The sequence below is a fragment of the Acinonyx jubatus genome, chromosome B1, assembly GCF_027475565.1.
Source record: "Acinonyx jubatus isolate Ajub_Pintada_27869175 chromosome B1, VMU_Ajub_asm_v1.0, whole genome shotgun sequence".
In the NCBI taxonomy this organism is placed as follows: Eukaryota; Metazoa; Chordata; class Mammalia; order Carnivora; family Felidae; genus Acinonyx; species Acinonyx jubatus.
Window position 1 is genome coordinate 144,618,371 of NC_069382.1, and position 18,118 is coordinate 144,636,488.

Consider the following 18,118-nt stretch of genomic DNA (forward strand, 5'->3'; position numbering starts at 1 on the left):
GTTGGACGCTCAACCAACTGAGCCACCCAGGTGCCCCGTGATGATGTTTTTTAAAAAAATATTCTTTGGTGAAAAGGAAATAGCACATATAAGGAAGGCTATTGATTCAATTTTGCGGTCATCTTTAATGGGATACAGATGTCTTACAAAATTGACCATTTTCTTTAAGATAGTGCAGTGTGTCTTAATAAAAATCTTTCAGTTTGGAAATCTTGATGAAACCTGACAGAATTACTGGGTTAGAGGATTTTGGTGTTTTGTTTTGTTTTGTTTTGTTTTGGATTTGGTTCATGAGTCATATCAAAAGGTCAATCCTTAAAAATGCATCACAACAGAAATTTCCCAAAGGAAGAAAAAAAAGAATGTTTTAAAAAGATGTGATCCCATTTTAAATTAAACTAGTATAATATACATAGCAGTAGCAGGTAGACATTTTTATAAGGCAAGACAGGAGAAATAAAAACTCAAAAAACACAAGGAATACTAGATTCACAGGCACTTCAAGAAATGCCAAGTGATAAAATTATGCAAACAAAATTATACAAATGTACCCAGAAAACCAAAAGGCTTAATTGTAAATAAATATTATAATGCCTTTAATAAACATTAAAAATGAAAAAGTTAAATGCTTGATCCTACAACCAGATAGAAAAATTAAATTGAAGTCAATGAAGATTCCACATACTCAGACTACATCCCCAAATTTTTAAAATTCTAGTGAATGTAGTTGCACTCTTTTTTACTTAGCCCTCTCTTTGATTTTCTGATAGTGTTAGAATATTCCCATAAGAAAAAAAATGTGAAAGGGTAAATTTAATAAGAAAGGTAGACGGTAGTGGGTTGTCCACAGTACAGAATTCAGTAGAGGAGTGAAGCCTCCCAGCAGAATAATAATCATTTTGTATGTGTATGTGTGTATGTGTGTGTATGTGTAAAACTCAGAATGAGGTACTGATTGAGAACATGGAAGCATAGAAGTTAGACAGACCTGGGTTCCAATTCTGGCTCTACCCATTGTGGAACTCAGAGAAAACTGTCCCCTTCTATTTCCAGTATTCTCATCTATACAGTGGTTATGATAAAGATTACATAATACCTAGTTCAGGGCCTGGCTCATAATAGACACTCAAGAAATGATAAGTGTGGTATTGATGTCATTATTTGCATCAGAACCATCACTAGCAACTGCCCAGCCTAGCCCCCTCTGGTCCCTCTGTAGTGGGGGTAGGGCAGCAGCATAGGCCAGAAGGATGGTTGCAAAGGTCAGACTTGAAGCCTCGGTTTTATATAAGCTCTGCAATGCTGTTCTTTCAACTATAGTGACTGTCTTCAGGAATACGTTATGAAAATAACATCCTAATGCCCTTCAGCTTTAAAAACCTGGGACCATAAGGAAGCTGCCGCCTTGCAATCTGGTCCCTAGTCATTGAAGAAGTCATGGAGTGACTTATGATGAAGAGTTTGTGAAAATGTCACATTTCTCTCTACATAAGAGAACTGGAAATTGGATCAAAGAAGCTGGGGAAGATCAACTCATGGGAAATGAAAGTAAATGAGTTCTCTGAGGGCAATATTGTTTTATTTTAAAAGGCAATAAACCATGATGGTTATGAGATCAGGCTTTGGAGTCAGAACTGCCTGAGTTCAAATCTTGGCTCTACCATTTAAGAACCTTGTGACTTGGCAAGTTATTTATATATATTTTTTTATCTGTAAGATGGATGCAATTATATGTACATTTTTCATAGGTTTTATTGGAGAACTAAATAAAAAAAAATCCATGCAGAGCTCTTGGTCCAATGCCAACCTCAGTAAATGTAAGTGGCTACTACCACCATCATCTTCCTCGTCCTCACTATCCCCTCTCCTCGTTTCCCTGTTACTGAGCACAATGTGTGGCATATTGTAGGAGCTCGACAAATGCTTGCCAGATACAAATTAAACGCTAGCCTCTACATTTTAGAACCCTAAACAAATCTCAAAGACAAATTTTGGCTACACTTCATGTTAAAAATGAACTAATTCAAGCAAAGGCAACAGAAGTAGCAGTGAACTTTACTTGATCTTTATTTCTTTAAGCTTGCCAAAAGAATGAGAAAAGAAAGCTCTAGGAACTGTCTTTCATCTTTTTTTGCTGCTCTGTGGTCTCCCCCAGTTTCCCCATACAGAACACTAGCTTAACAGGCAGTGTTTCTGCTGCAGAGACACAGATCTAAACTGTTTAACCGGTCTGGGAAGCCAGTTCTTCCTGCTTCCCCACAGTTCTGTACTGAATCGGTGGTGGGATTTGAGGCACGTATGACTGCAGCTAGCTAAGGTCACGGGGTATCCTCATGAACTTAAAGCTAATACGCTATGATTCCTTACACTCTTCCATGTAAAAAGACAGACTGCAGCAAAGAGATCAAAACAGAGGTCACAAATTTCATGTTCAAAGTAAGCCTGCATAAGTAGGCTCAGGCAACAACTACCCACCCTGCTTAATGCAGGGAGAAAATTACTTACATCATCTGAGGCCGCTAAGCCTGTGGGGATGCAGGGAGCTGAGCAGGGAAGGTGTTGAGCCATGTCATTTTAAAAAGTGAAAGCCACATATTTTTCTTGATCCTGTTCATTTGATCTGCCTTTCAAAGGTAGACTCTTAAGTAAAACCATTCTCTAAAGTTGTCACTTGTTCCTTTAAAACACACATTAGTCAAATGGTGGAGGAGAAAGGTTCCCTCCTCCAAAGTAACCCCTGATACCCCTTTCTGTGTGAATTCTGAGGTTAATGGTTAATCCTGACTTTTACTTAGTCATAACTTAGGTTTTAGTTAAACTGTACCCTCAACATCCGCTTGTTCTTGTATTGAGTTTTCACATGAGCTACCAACAATTCTGTAGTGGATGCTTATAACCCACCAAATTTCAACGATAAGAAGGGCACATGATCTGAAATCAGCTGATGTGATTCCTGAAGTAAAGAATAGTTCTACTTACTGAAGTTAAGGAATCACAATTCTCAATGCTGGACTGCTTTATTCTTGTTCGTTTCAAATTGAGGTTACCCACAATATGTTGGAAACTGTATTAACAAAATAATTTCATTTCCCACATTTTGGGCAAAACCTTGCCTAATAAAAATGTCTGCTAAACTACCTTTTTTGCTGATTCCTACAATGACTCTTTGCATGGACTCAGAGTTGCCAGGTGGGAATAGCCATGATTATGAACATTAGCAGCTGAACAAGGGTGAGCTTAAGGAAGGTCAAAAGGAACTCATGCTCATTGATCCCTTGTACCTCTCTTTCTCCTTTCTCTGCATTCTAATCTGCTCCTGCAGATACTAAGATGCTTTGCATATCGGGGCAAAAAGATTCATCGTAAAATAAAGAACAAAAGGGCTCTCAGCTTTAACTCCTCTGCAGCCATATTTGGGTGCAGGGTTAGAAAATAGTCAGGAAGAGGCGTTGTTGAAAATGTCTTGCATCTCTTCCTAAAAATAGCAATTTATACAGTATCTGTTCTCTGTGTCCCTTTGGGATCGTACATGATTACTCAGCTGACAGATTCTCCAAGATTAAAGCCCATTTGCTGTAATAAAAAAAAAAAGCCTTTAAACACATCTGACTTTTTGAGTTAGGATTTTATACTGTATTAATGAAAAGAAATAATATAAAAATAAAAGAAAAAATGGGTGGGGACTGATAGGTACATTTGAACTGATGGAAAGATTTCTATTTATCCTCTACTAGTAACTAAGAGACCCTATTAAAAAAGAAAAATCTGCAGTTGTGTTGTGTAAGTCCACCGTTAGGAAACCCAGGGGCAAATTCATTCTTAGTAGATCCTCCCACAACATGAGATCACAATTGCCTGCAATGACCTCTCTAAAAATGGATCTGTCCAAAAAGAGGTTCCATTGCCTCTGTGGTAAAAAGCTGTCATTACACTTTCCACCAGTTGATGTGCTGGTAGCTAAGGGGCAACAATGGAACAAAAAGCCTTTTGGTAGTGGATTTGATGCTGTGAAACTCACAACTTCAAACCTACCCCACAACTTGCTTTGCACTGGCAAAAGTGGTAATAGATTTCTCTCTGTCCCTGTAGAATGTAAGACCTGTACTCTCTCTTTTTTTTTAAGTCTATTATTTTTTTTTAATTTTTTTTTCAACGTTTATTTATTTTTGGGACAGAGAGAGACAGAGCATGAACGGGGGAGGGGCAGAGAGAGAGGGAGACACAGAATCGGAAACAGGCTCCAGGCTCCGAGCCATCAGCCCAGAGCCCGACGCGGGGCTCGAACTCACAGACCGCGAGATTGTGACCTGGATGAAGTCGGACGCTTAACTGCGCCACCCAGGCACCCAAGTCTATTATTTTGAAAGAGAGAGAGAGAGAGAGAGAGAGAACACACACGAGTTGGAGATGGGGCAGAGAGAAAGGAAGAGAGAGAATACCAAGCAGACTGAATTGTCAGCGCAGAGCCCAATGCAGGGATTGAACTCACAAACCATGAGATCATGACCTGAGCCAGTATCAAGAGTTGAACACTTAACTGACTAAGCCACCCAGCACCCTGACCTGTAGAGTCCTCCATATGTAACCAGAAACAACTTTGAGGTTATTTTTGATTTTACTTTCCCATGTGTTATGTGAAATATATAATCCTTCATGATTCTAGTCAGAAATCAGTTAAATCAGTTAACTGACATTGTGGAAACCAAGGACAAGAGATGAATATTTACATCTTTTATCTATTTACCAAGTATTTTGTACATAAGGTATGCATTAATCTAAATACCCTGAGGGCAAAGCTGGTCTTAGCTATAGGTTAAGAAATTATAGTTCCACTTTCCTTAAATTCATCTCAATGGCAACTGACTTATAAATGTGTCAACTTGAGAGAAAAGGAGGGCTTTCGCCTTTTGGTCTCTATACTTCTACATGGCTTGAATTCTCTATAAGAATGTACTGCTCCATAACTTGTGTAATTAAACAAGCATTTAAAAAATCTTAAAAATTAGAATTGTTTAAAAATCAACACAAAATGCAGGCACGTGCGTGGCTCAGTCAGTCAAGCGCCTGACTTCAGCTCAATCATGACCTTGCGGTTTGTGAGTTCAAGCCCTGCATCAGGCTCTGTGCTGATGGTGCAGAGCCTGCTTGGGGTTCTCTCTCTCTTTCTCTCTTTCTCTGCCCCTGCCCCACTTGCATGTGCGTGTGCTCTCTCTCTCTCTCTCTCTCTCTCTCTCTCTCTCTCTCTCAATAAATGAATAAACTTAAAAAAAAATAAACAAAAATTTTCAGAGAAAAATCTGGAAGGATATATCAACAGTGGTTGTTTATAGCTTCTAGGTATATAGGTAATTTGCATGCTTTGTACTGTGGTGCAAAGCCTAAAGTACAAATTATCAATAATTAGCCACTATTGGTAATAGAAAAAAAAGAATAAAATGCTTACATCACACACACACACACACACACACACACACACACACACACACACACACAAATGGAAGCTTCATGACAGCTACACCTTCTCTTTTCACCCTATTTCTTTTAAATCGGTTTTCCCATATAGCTCATATTCATCTATTTTTGTAGATATTCACCCCATCAGTCAAACCTATATATTTGATTCCTAACTTTCTAAATAATCTACCATATCATTTTTCTTCTTTAAAAGTTCATTTCTAAAGTTTTCTAGTCATAAATCATAATTTTACTCTATTCTCCTAGGCAATAATTAAATACTGTCAGCAATAATTAAGAATAGGAGAAAAGTTACAAAATGATAATTCATGTTATCCAGGAGTCTAGTCTGTGTGCATATGGGGGGACTGGAGGCAGGATTTAGGAACAAGTAGATGGAAAGTGATGGGAAGAAAGGATATAAGGAGAGCAAGAAACGTAGTGAGGAGAGGAGATCAGTTAGATTGAACTGTATGGAACTGCCATTTACATAGGTCAAAAAGCTTGGGTATTGGTAACTTAATACAGTTCAACCAAATAACTACAATAATAATAATAATAGAAGGAGTGAGAAGAACATCAAAATAAGGTTTTAAAGTCCTCATTCTACCTGACCTCTGCTTCAGTGTGTCACAGAACTGATGAGAATCTTGCAGATAAGGAATTCTACTCTACACATATCCAATTATCTGGAAGAGGCAAGTATTTCACATATTTACCTTCAAGATGGGAGCCATAAAGACTGACAGACCAGTCAGAATAAACACGAGGGTTCCAGTGACTCTTTGTTCTCTGAAACCAAATCAAAAGATTACCAATTGACTTCTTGTTTTCATAAACATGCTCTTGTCTTTTCACCTTCAAAAAACACTGCACGATGAACAAACCAATGTTTGACTAAAACAGCAAAGGTGTTGATATCTTATATAAATGAACACCTCAAGTACAGCATATAAGCTCAACAGAGCTACAAAATTTTCTTCTAACTATTGTATAATGTGATTTGAATTCATCAAGAGAAAAGTGATTCTTCTAAATCTTTTGCTTCCTTTACAATAAATAAAAAAAAAGTCACTTGCTCCTGGTCCATCAATTACTGGCCTCTTTGAAGCCCTTATTTTTTAAACAACTTGTACTGTTGTGTAATTACACCTTCTTTCATGGGAGACAGATATCACATTGTCCTACATTCTAATTAACAAACAGCTCAGGGAAATTTCATAAGTGCAATAAATCCCATCAGTCTAATTTCCAAATCTACAACACAAGAGTACTTTTTAACAAATAGGATTCCCATCCAACACCCCTTCCCCCAGCCCCCAGGAAAGAATCACCCACTGTTGTGGCGTGGGAAACAATGGCTCTGTCCTGTGAGCTATTCACCCAAGCAGTTAGGAGCAGGGTTTGCTGCAATAAGTATTCAACACAGGATAAAGGTCTTATACAAGCCCTTCCTGGCTACCCAAATTTAACAGCTGGAGGTCAAGGTTTCTCAGCGCTTATGGAGACAGAAAATGAACTGGAAAATCAGAGTTCCTTTCCCTTAATAGAATCTTAAAAATCATAAGCAGACCCATGAGTTTTGAGGCGTCTCAACAGAGCTGAAAAGTTAAAGAGTTTGACCTTTAAATAGGATTGTGATAGAGTACGTACCACAGCACCAAAATGAGCTGCATGTTCAAGAAAATGGATGGCCTGTTTGCAGTTTTACATTGCGTCGTTTAGCCTTTCATTAATCAAAGGAAATATATGTAACGTAAGAAGTGGACTTGAAAAATTATGGAAGACTTTCTTTCTAATGGAAATTTAGTCTTTTCTGGAACAGCAAGTACAGGAATAAGTTAATCATCACCAGCCTTTTCTCCTCCAATTTTGCTCATTCCCTTTGAATGACATATAGATGTGGCATGGTAAGTTTTGTACAGCTATTTTCCTCTGACTTAACATACCTCACTCCTAGAAACTTTGGTTGTTCTCCAGGTGCAGAAGTCTCGGTCTCCATCTTCAAACTGTCAATGTGAGCAATGGAAATGACAGTTGCAGCCACATACCACGGAAGAGCCATGAAAGAGCACACCACCATGAGGATGGCCACCCAGAAGAGATCCAGGTGATATCCAGCTCCTTTCTGTAGAAAGAGGTAACAAAACCACATGGAGAAGATGCTCGTGCTTCTATCTCATCCTATTTCCAGATGGGAATTAAGATTACCAAATAACCCCAACTCTCTTTGCTTGCTTAAAATATCTACCTCAAGGTGAGCTCCCCAAGGAAGGCGACTTTATCTTCCTCACATTACGCACCCCCCCCCCCCAATTAAACACAAAGCTGCCACAAGACACCTCCTCTAACTTTACTGCGGTCACAGCTTACTTATCATTTGCTTATTGCTAATTATCCTCTCTGTGTCCAATTTTGTAATTAGAAAAATGGAGCTATATATCTACCTTGAAGAGTTACTGGAACCATTCAGTGAAGTAACAGAGGCAAAGCATCTTACAGAAACTTAAAAGATAGTAGTTCTAGCATAGTAGGAGTTCAAAAAATGGTGATGGTGTGGTGGTGGCAGTGGTTGTTGTTATTAACATAAGCACAACAGGCACCTTAAAGGCTGGCACTAATCCTTCTGTTTAGTAATATGCTGTTCATTTAGCAATATGCTGTTCATTTAGACAGTATTCAGAATATGAGGACCAAAGATCTAAAAGCAACCTTGAGAAGGTATGTATGACTATTTCTCACCTTTCATGGTATATGAAAATAATTGTTTAATAACCTATGAACCATTATCATTAAGGTAACTAATACCGCCTTAATCAGAATAGGCTGATTTCAAACACTGCCCAATGGTCATAATAACGTTTACTGACTGGAAGAGCAGACAATGTAACAAAAGGTCTAGCTCTTTTACTCATTAACTAAATATTGTTAAATGTGTCCACAGTGTTATTCTGCGGTTATATTTCTCTGCTCTATTTATGAAGAAATCAAATGCCAAATACCCCTATGGAGGCTGAGAAAATAGAGCAGTCCATTTTCACAGCATGGAAGCAGCAGCACCAAGGGCCAGAGTACGACCAGTCTGAGGGAACGGAGATGCTGGATTTACAAAATGAGAATGTGGTTTATACCAGGAACCTGATGACTGTTACCATTCAGATCCTGTTACAGTTAGTCAGAACACTGCTCTCCTCTCACCGAAAAGCCAAGATTTCACCCCTGGCTCGCAAACATGGGTCCAATCATGTTCTCAAAGAACTCACCACAGGCAAGGGTAGCTGACACAAGAAAGAAGAACATATATTGACTTAGCCCAGGTTAAGACTATGAACAAAGTGTCCTTGGGAGACAAAGGTTAATATATACTCATAAAGCCAATTCATTTTGGTGTAAGTGGTTTGAAAGCATATGGTTTGAATTGGGAGTGAGATAAGGTAGGGGAAAGGAGAGCAAAGGGTGGGGATGAGCTAAAATAAACCTGTTCAACAATAACTAATGAGGTGAGGATAATAATACATCTGGGTCTCAGTCATTCCATTCCTTGAAGAAATACTGACTACCAACTTACTTATAGGCACAGTTCTACGTGTTAATGGAATATCTGTGAATGAAACCGACAAAAGCTCCCATATTCGAGGTGCTTCTGTTCTGAGACAACAATAAACAACATAAACTGACAGTATCTTAAAGAGTACTAAGTACTAAGTAGAACTATGAGACTTTGTACACTGAGCAGGATGGTACTCCACTGGAGGTTTTACATGGAGGAATGACATGACTTGCTTATGTTCTAAACACTATGGCTGCTGGGTTAGGACAGACTAAAGAAAGTCAAGGAAAGTAAGACCAGGTAGGAGTTGACTATCATAATCCATGCAAGAAATTGTGATGGCCAGAGCCAGAGTGGTAGGAGTCAAGATGGCAGGAAGTGTTGGAATTCTGGCTATACTTTAAGGTGGAATCTATAGGATTTGTTCACTCCTGCTTGTGGATGTGTCTTATGATGTAACTATAGACCATTCATGATCTGGCCTCTGTTCACGTCTGCAGCCTCATCTTTCACTTCTCCCCTGCCTGGCTCCTATACCATGGCCACTTTCAACCATATGCAATTCCTTCAATATGTCTTACATACTAATGCATTTGTGTCTTTGCCCATATAGCACCCTTTCCCTGGAAAAACCCCTATTCTTCCTTCTTCTTACCTTGAAGCAGTCCTACTCATCCTTAAGACTTCAACCAGCCTTTAACTTTTTATAGTTTTCCTGCCTCAGCCCAGGTGAGATGGGTAAGTCTAGTTAGGTTAGATTTCCTCCTCTATGTTCCCTTCATTTTATGCTTTCCTTTACCACAGCGCTCCTCACACTGTTTTGAAATTATGTGTGTATTTAGCTGTCTTTGGCATTAGACTGCAAGAAACAGGAAGACCTGGACTATGTCTATTCTCTCTATCCTGAATACCTAAGTAGAGTTCATGATGCATAGTCAATTCTCAATTAATATTTACCAAAAAATGAATGACAAATAGGATGTATACGTTCTTCTGAATGGCAACTATAGACTCTTAATTAGTCATAGCAAAACAATTAAAACATTATTTGTTAATTGGCAGGAATGTGAATCACCTGGGCAGAGAGGGGAGGGGAGGTGGACAACAGCTGGAAATATTACATAGTTTCAAGCCCTATTTAGACTAAATCACTCAAAACCATATTAGAGGTACCAACATGGTAATTAACAGAGAGGACCCCCAAATCTTGGCATCAAAGAAACTGTAATAACCTAAGGCTAGATTAATGGGTCAAAAGAGTAGTTGTTGCAGATAAAGTCACATAGGCTACCATGAGCCAATGCTATGCTTTCTTGCTCTATTTGAAAAAAAACAAAAGTTTGAATTAGATGTCCTGGAGACTAACAAAAAGGGACCACATAATACCAAAGAGGGTGAAATGGGGATTGTAGACAGTAGAATGAATACAAAGGAAGCTATGCAAAACCACCAAAATAAATAAAAGTTCTGGGAGAAAACAATTATAGATAATAATTACTGTGTGCCTTGACATAATTATCCTCAAAAAGTCTTCCTTTCCCTCAACCATGCTGAGAGTTCTTGATACTCTTAAGAGAAAGGGAAAATAATCAACATGACCTGAAGGCCCTGCCAGGTCTGCCTCTGTGTGGTTCCTTCTCCATCCTCAACCCTCCCACTCTCACTGTAGCCTCACTGGATTATGTCAGGCCTTCATTCTTGTCAGTCTACTTTCTCTTGTAAGGCCTGTGCATACAAAGTGATTCCTCTGCTTGAATAGAATACTCTTCCCACCCAGCCTCACCTAGCTAATTCCTACTAATGCTTGAACCTCAGTGTAAGAGCCACCACAGTTCCTAAAGGGGGCCACACCCTCTCTTGTAGACTCTTAAAGCATCACCTCTCCTTCACAGCACTAGCCACATTTGCATTGTCACATTTTGCATGATCATTTGAATAATACCTATCATCCTCATGGACCAGAAGCTCTGTGAGGACAGGGACCACGTGTGTTTTTGTTCATCACCACTGAAACCCCAGAACCTGGTGCAGTGCCCATCATAGAGTAAACACGCTAGATAAACGTTTGTTGGATCAATGAATGAATGTTAATTAATTCATTCAATGACACTATGCTAGATCCTGGAAGTAAAATCACAGATAATATACGATTTTTGCCCTCAAGTGGTTTACAATGTAGTGCTAGAGCTGAACAAATCAAGAGGTATTTGCAATATAACAATGTTCTATAGTTGGAGTGAGCTTGGAGTGTTATGGGAGCATCCAGAAAGGGTACTAAGCCCAAAGTCAAAGACATTTTGCATAGGAGGTGGTATTTAAGCTGAGTCCTAAAATGTGAGCCATAATCAGCTGTGGCAAGATATGGGGAAGCAGGAGAAAAAGCTAGACAAATAAGCTGCCATTTTGAGAAAATGAAACAGATTTGGTGCATAGGAGGAGATGGGAGAGGTAAGAAATAATGCTCCAGAAGTTAAAAACGTTGATGTTTTGCTAACACTTTGGAATTCTTATCATAAGAGCAGTGTGAAACCATTAGAAGTTTTTAAGCAGGCAAGTGATATGATCAGATTTCTGTTTAGAAGGATGGCTCTCTTGTTTTGTAGAGGACATACTCGAAGTGGTCAAGATTGGAGGCAGAGATACAGACATGACAGCACAGTCCAGGTCCGAGATGACACAGGTCCAACTAAAGTAATAGGACAGGTGGGAGAGATTTTAAGGAGACGGAGACCAAAGAGGAAAAAGCAATGTATCCTGCCAAATTTTAATGTTCGAGGCTTACAATGTCTAGCCAGTACAGCGTCTTACATACAGTAAACACTGGAGACATAACTGTTGACCAGAATGCTAAAAGCTATGCTAAAAAATTCACGGTGCCCCAACTATTGGCATAAAGACCCAGAACCCAAATGGTTCTGTTAGAGAAGTTGTTCCTGCAAAACAAACCTATTCATGTGACAGCAAGCCAACTCTAAGATGTCTCTTTTAGCCAAAGGTATCTGAATAACTAGATTTGAATGGAATGAAAATAATATAAAAATACTGGAACTTTTTTTAATGTTTATTTATTTATTTTGAGAGTGAGAGCAGGGGAAGGGCAGAGAGAGAGGGAGAGAGAGAGATTCCCAAGCAGGCTCCATGCTGCCAGTTCAGAGCCTGACACGGGGCTCCATCACATGAGCCATGAGATCATGGCCTGAGCCTAAATCAAGAGCCAGACACTTAACCAACTGAGCCACCCAGGCACCCCTCAAATACTGGAGCTTTTAGTAGAAGTAGTACTGTAAGAAATATAGAAAACTTTTAATAGAAATAGTACTGTACAAAATATACAAATGTTTCAAAAATAGCATGTGAATTGTTCTTACCCCTTGCCTTTTGCAGATTTTCATAATCTCCTACTTGGATTATACAGAGGCCTCCTAACCACTCCTCTCTGGCACCTCTCCCATCCATCCTTAATGCTGCTAGAGACAGTGTTTAAGTGCGGTGCTGGTGCCATTCATCCAGGCTGGAATGTTGAGGGAGCAGGGAAGGTCAGTAGCAGATGAGCGAGTCAGATAGGACAGATTATCAGCCACGACAGGCACCTGGCTCCCCATGCTGAGGCTTTGCATCTGATACGATGATGGGAGCCCTCAAAGAGTCCTGAAACTTCATCATACCTTAAATGCGCCTTGCACATTCTGCAACACTTTTCAAACTGATACTCTAAGTCTTGCTATTTGGTTAAATCCGTTCTCTCTTCAAGGTCCAGCTCAAATTCTCCTGCTTCCCTCTCATCACTCAGCAATCCTTGGTCCTCGATGTCACTCTCGCCATAGAAGTCCCTGCTTCATTCCTGTCCCTCACAACCCACTCTCCTCTTTAAAATTTCAATTATTATACCGTACTTCCCTGCTCAAAACTCTCCAGTGGCTTCCTGTTTCCACTTAAAATAAAACACAGTAAAATCATCTATAAGTTCTATATCAGTGTTTCTTCCCGGAATGATTTTATCCCCCAGGGAACACTTGTCAATGGTCTAGAAACATTTTTGTTTGTCACAACTTAGGAGGAAAGGGTGAAACTGGCATCTAGTGGATGCCAGTACACAGCACAGCCATCACCTTTGAGAACCTTTGCTCTACATGATCTGTTCCTACTCCCTTTGACCTCATCATGAATCACTAATTCCCCCATGTTCCAGTCACACTGGTCTGTTATCCATTCTTCAACATACTAAGGTTCTTTCTACCCTGGGGCCTTTGCATTTGCTCATATCTTTGCTTGGAAAACTGTTATTTAATAAGCATTCATGGGGTGCCTGGGTAAAGTCGGTTAAGCATCCACCTCTTGATTTCAGCTCAGGTCATGAGCTCATGGGTTGTGAGATCGAGCCCTGCATTGGGCTCTGCCCTGATAGCGTGGAGCCTGCTTGGGATTCTCCCTCTGCCCCCCTCTCTGTCCCTCTCCTGTTCATGCTCTCTCTTTCAAAATAAACATTAAAAAAACAAGCAAACATTCATTAACGCCTATACTATGTTAGGGCTTGTGTTAGATAAAATAATAAGTACAATAGAACATGTGCCCTTAAGGGGTTTATAGATTATTAGTTGAAGCCAGATGTGGAGGCAAATAATTTATTGTATGTGTAAGATACAAGGCACAAAGAAAGGCAAGTCAATCCCAACCTTGGTGGTGGAGATAAGTGGTGAATAGGAAAAATCCACTAAACTCCTTCAGGGCAGAGACCATAAATTAGAACAATTCTTATCTTCAACATCGAACACAAATGTTCCATACATAGAAGGACTCAAAAAATGCTCAAAAGGCTAAGTATGCCATTTAAAGTTTAAAAAAGTCCTGTCTTGGAGCACTTGGGTGGCTCAGTCAGTTAAGCATTCGACCCTGGCTCAGGTAATGATCTCACATTTCATTAGTTGGAGCCCTGCATCAGGCTCTGTGATGACAGCTCAGAGCCTGGAGCCTGCTTCAGATTCTGTGTCTTCCTCTCTCTCTGCCCCTGTCCTGCTCCCTCCCTCTCTCTCTCTCTCTCTCTCTCTCTCTCTCTCTCTCTCTCAAAAACAAACATTAAAAATTTTTTTTTAAATAAAATAAAAAAGTCCTGTCTTCGTGAATATAAATCCAAAGGATGTTCTACTTTCTAAAACTAGAGATTATTTTAAGTAGCGGGGTAGGAAGTGAAACTTTACTTCCTTTTGATATCATATATACTTTGCTAATACAGAACAAAAGTCATTTAGGAATAATCCACAGAAATCAAAATCTAGGGGAGAAAAAGACTAGTCTGACCGTCTGGTAAATAAGATGATAATAAAGGATCAGGAGCAGTATGCACATGCACAGACACAGAATAAACATCCATGCTAGGAGTCCCCCATAATCCAGACAATAAGCTGGTTTATGGGGCCACCAAGAATCATGACTTAGTTCCTCCCCCTAAGAAGCTCACAATCAGATGAGGGGACTCAGATTTGTACACAAATTACAAAGCACTCTAGACAGAGATTCAGAGAGGTTTAAAAAGGACACCCCAAGTACAGAGGATAAACCAGAGGATAAACTGTTTAACAATTTCTAGAGTGAACACACAGAAACTTCCTGCAATGATGACATCTAAAAACAGGGCTTTGAGTAATACGAGCACTCACTATGAGAACCAGAGATAGGTTGGCATGTTTTCAGCTATCAGCTATCTCACACAGTGCAACAACTCTGAGAACCATGTGGCCCAAGATAACCGCATTCTTCAATATGTACTTACTGAGCCTACCATATGGAAATCATTGTGACGGGCCACATGAGAGCTGGAGAGAGGACTAAAACATGCCCTTGCCTTGAAAACATTTGGTCCAGAAAAGGGAGAAGATAATTATACCACACAACTCCCACTCAAGATATTATGTGACCGGTGCCACAGAGTAATACACATACAGTAAGGGCAAAAACAGGAGCAACAGAAATTACATTAGGAGTGAAAGCTACACTGACAAGTTTATATCTGGAGGATTTTAAAAGATGGGAAGGATTTTGGTAAGTGGCAATCATTGAGGAATAGAGAGAAGAGCTGTAACAACTGGCAGAAGATGCTGCCAGATTTGAGGAGAAACCAATAACCCATTTGATCTGAGCATCATATAGTATGGGGAGAGCATCATTCTAAATTTAGGCTGAGAACATATCCCAGAGAGACTTAAATCCGAGGCTAATGGGATGCTAAAGGCAAATGGAATTTCTTCAAGGGGCAAATGTCCAGAAGGCCAAGGTTGTAAAGGATTAGAAAGATAGGACTGACATATAAGAACAATACTTTTAAAAAATTACTGCTTTTGAAATGAAGCAAGGGAAACTGATTATTAACTCATGGCTAAACAGTTAGAATAGTCTAGACATGAAATGAAAGGACTGGATCTAAGGTTATGATAACAGGAATAGAAAGGAAAAATAAAACAGGGAAAATTTTGGAGTTATCCAAGAAAACAACCTCAAATTTAGGGTTTTATCATAGGGGGTACCAGAAAATTTACTGATCTACCAACTTATCTCTATTTCTAGACACCTATCCTACATGATTTCTGCTTCCCACACACTTAAAATCATTTTCCTTGTGAGAAGTATCCCTTGCTTTGCAGTCTAAAGCTCAGACTTTTTTCCTGCCTCTGCAGTGACTCAGGAAATAACCTTGGAGAAGTCATGACCTTGCTGAACCTGGTTTGCTTTTGAGTGCTCTGCAGGGATAATGTGGGACATAACTAACCAAAATGATGGCCAAGAAAAGCCAAGTGCCTTGGCGTTCCTACATCAATACAGAGCTGTTCAGCAGAGTGGAAAGGTGGATCCCATCCCAACAGAGCAGTCAGCCAGCCAGGGCCACTTGACATTGAGCCAAAGCAAATGCCACCCAAAAACATGCTGCTTTTAGTATTATAATGCCTCCATCCCTCTCACTGTTTCAGGTTTCTTTTCACTCAATTTCATAGCACTCAAGGCCCTTTAATTTTAGGTAGGATCTCCAATTTTCACATTCCACAGGCACATTTCCTAACAAAATGTAAACAAAACAATATCCAGAGTGAAAAGTCTTTCATCCATGATGTCTCTCCACTGGTATCATTAGATTTGTGTCAAAAGACTGGCACTTCCTCTGTAACTACTGTCGTTCAAAGAAGTGATTTCAAATAAGTGATTCCTAAAGTGATGAAAACTTATCTTTTATGTACTCAATTCCTATTTTAAGAGGTAAATTCTAATATGTCTTGATAGTCCAATGTTTCCTACAGGGAACATGATAATTTTTTGAATTCTATATTTTATCAGGGGCATCTGGCTGGCTCAGTTGGTGGAACATGCAACTCTTGATCTTAGGGTTGTAAATTTGAGCCCCACGTTGGGTGTGGAGATTACTTAAAAATAAAATCTTTAAAAAGTTCTATCCTATTAATCCTAAATTTGCTAAACTTGAAATTCTGAATTTTACTAAAAGGAAAACTTAATGAGCAAAAGTGAATAGGCATTTACTTCCAAAGACACATAGCAAATCTTGCCAATTATATATCAAAATTAAGAATGTGCTTCCTAACTTTTTTCAGAATAAAATACATTAGTTATCATCCATTTCTAGCCTTTAAAACTAAATCAACACTGAAACTGCTCCCAGTAGAAGACATCTAAAAATGCTCACAAAAATACAGAAAATATCTTTTAGAAATCATCCTTATCTGCCAGAAAGTAAAAGAAACATTTGCAGACAAAAAAACAATGGCAACAAAAAGAGTAAATCTACAAGGTTAGTAAACCCTGGAGGCTTGGGCCCACCCTGAGAGACTATGTCAAATCCTGGGGCTTTCAGGCCTGGATTCAGAATGACCATCTGAACTCTGGTCTGGGAGACCAACTCCCAAGATCTTGGGGAAAGTCTACAAATGAAAGACATCCCCTGAAATAAAATTAGGATGCTCTAAATACAGCATACTCAGTTGGTCACCTAGGAAATAAAATACCCTACAGAGAAAGACACTGGGGATATATATGCCTTTCTTGGCCATCCTACTAGATATAAAGCCATAAGAAAAAAAAAAAAGAATCTTGAAAGATATTCTAACTATAAACCTATAATTAGGTTTGAAGCTGGAATTCACATTACCTGTATGGTCTAGAAACTCTTAAGCCAAAAACACAGAGTAAAGTGGTCCTGGCCTTCTATGAATGTCTTGCCACCCTACCCTCAAAAACATACAAAAAGATATAGATATAAAAGGTCAAAACTATACTTCATCAAGCTTCTGAATCCAATGACCAATTATTTTATTCTTTTTTTAAAAAGTTTACTTATTTGGGGGTGGGGGGAGGTGTGCAGAGAGAGAGAGAGAGAGAGAGAGAGAGAGAGAGAGAGAATCCCAAGCAGGCTCCATGCTAGCATCACGGAGCCTGACGTGGGGCTTGATCTCACAAACCATGAGATCATGACCTGAGCCCAAATCAGAAGTTGAACACTTAACCAACTGAGCCACCCAGGTACTCCCCAATGACCAATTTAAAAGAAATACAGAAGAAAAAGCACATACTAAATGACAAAACAGGGAAGTAAGCACCATGATCTAGACTAAGGCAAATTCTGCAGTACAAATGTGGCAGATATTATTTTCTGAAAATGACTGGAAAAATATGCTCCTATCCTGCATATTTTTCTACAACGTAAAATTGTTATTCCTCCAACAAACAATGAAGCCCTTCCTTATCCCATTAAATGGACTAGTTTAATCAATCAACTATAGCAAAATAAAATATAAAGCTATGCCAGTGGTGGGTGTAACCATGAAATGGCCTTGCATCTTCCACTCATAATTCTTGGAAGTCAGCTTCCATGTACCAAGTACATAACAAGATAGCCATGCTGCAAGAAGCCTAACCCACACAGATGATATGCCATGTGGAGAAAGAGAAGACAGAGAAACAGACAGACACACCAAGGAACATCAAGGTACTAGGCATGTGAGACATGTGAGTGAGTGAAGAATCCATCCTGGACAATCAACGCAGTCAACCCTTCAGATGTCATTAACTGCAAAGGCAGGAGAGACCTCAAGCAAGGACACAAGACTGGACATGAGT

The 18,118-nt window shown here is 39.3% G+C and overlaps 1 protein-coding gene across 4 annotated transcripts in view; it reads right to left on the reverse strand.

Annotated features, from left to right (window-relative positions):
* The window catches only part of SLC4A4 (solute carrier family 4 member 4), a 353,101-nt gene that overhangs the window by 18,858 nt on the left and 316,125 nt on the right, over positions 1-18,118 (reverse strand). For all 4 annotated transcript variants that reach the window (XM_027058126.2, XM_027058106.2, XM_027058136.2 and 1 more), the window contains 2 exons: positions 7,404-7,582; positions 6,174-6,246 (listed from right to left, as the gene is read on the reverse strand). In XM_027058126.2, coding sequence (XP_026913927.1) covers positions 6,174-6,246; positions 7,404-7,582 — 252 coding nt within the window. The remainder of the gene's footprint in view (positions 1-6,173; positions 6,247-7,403; positions 7,583-18,118) is intronic.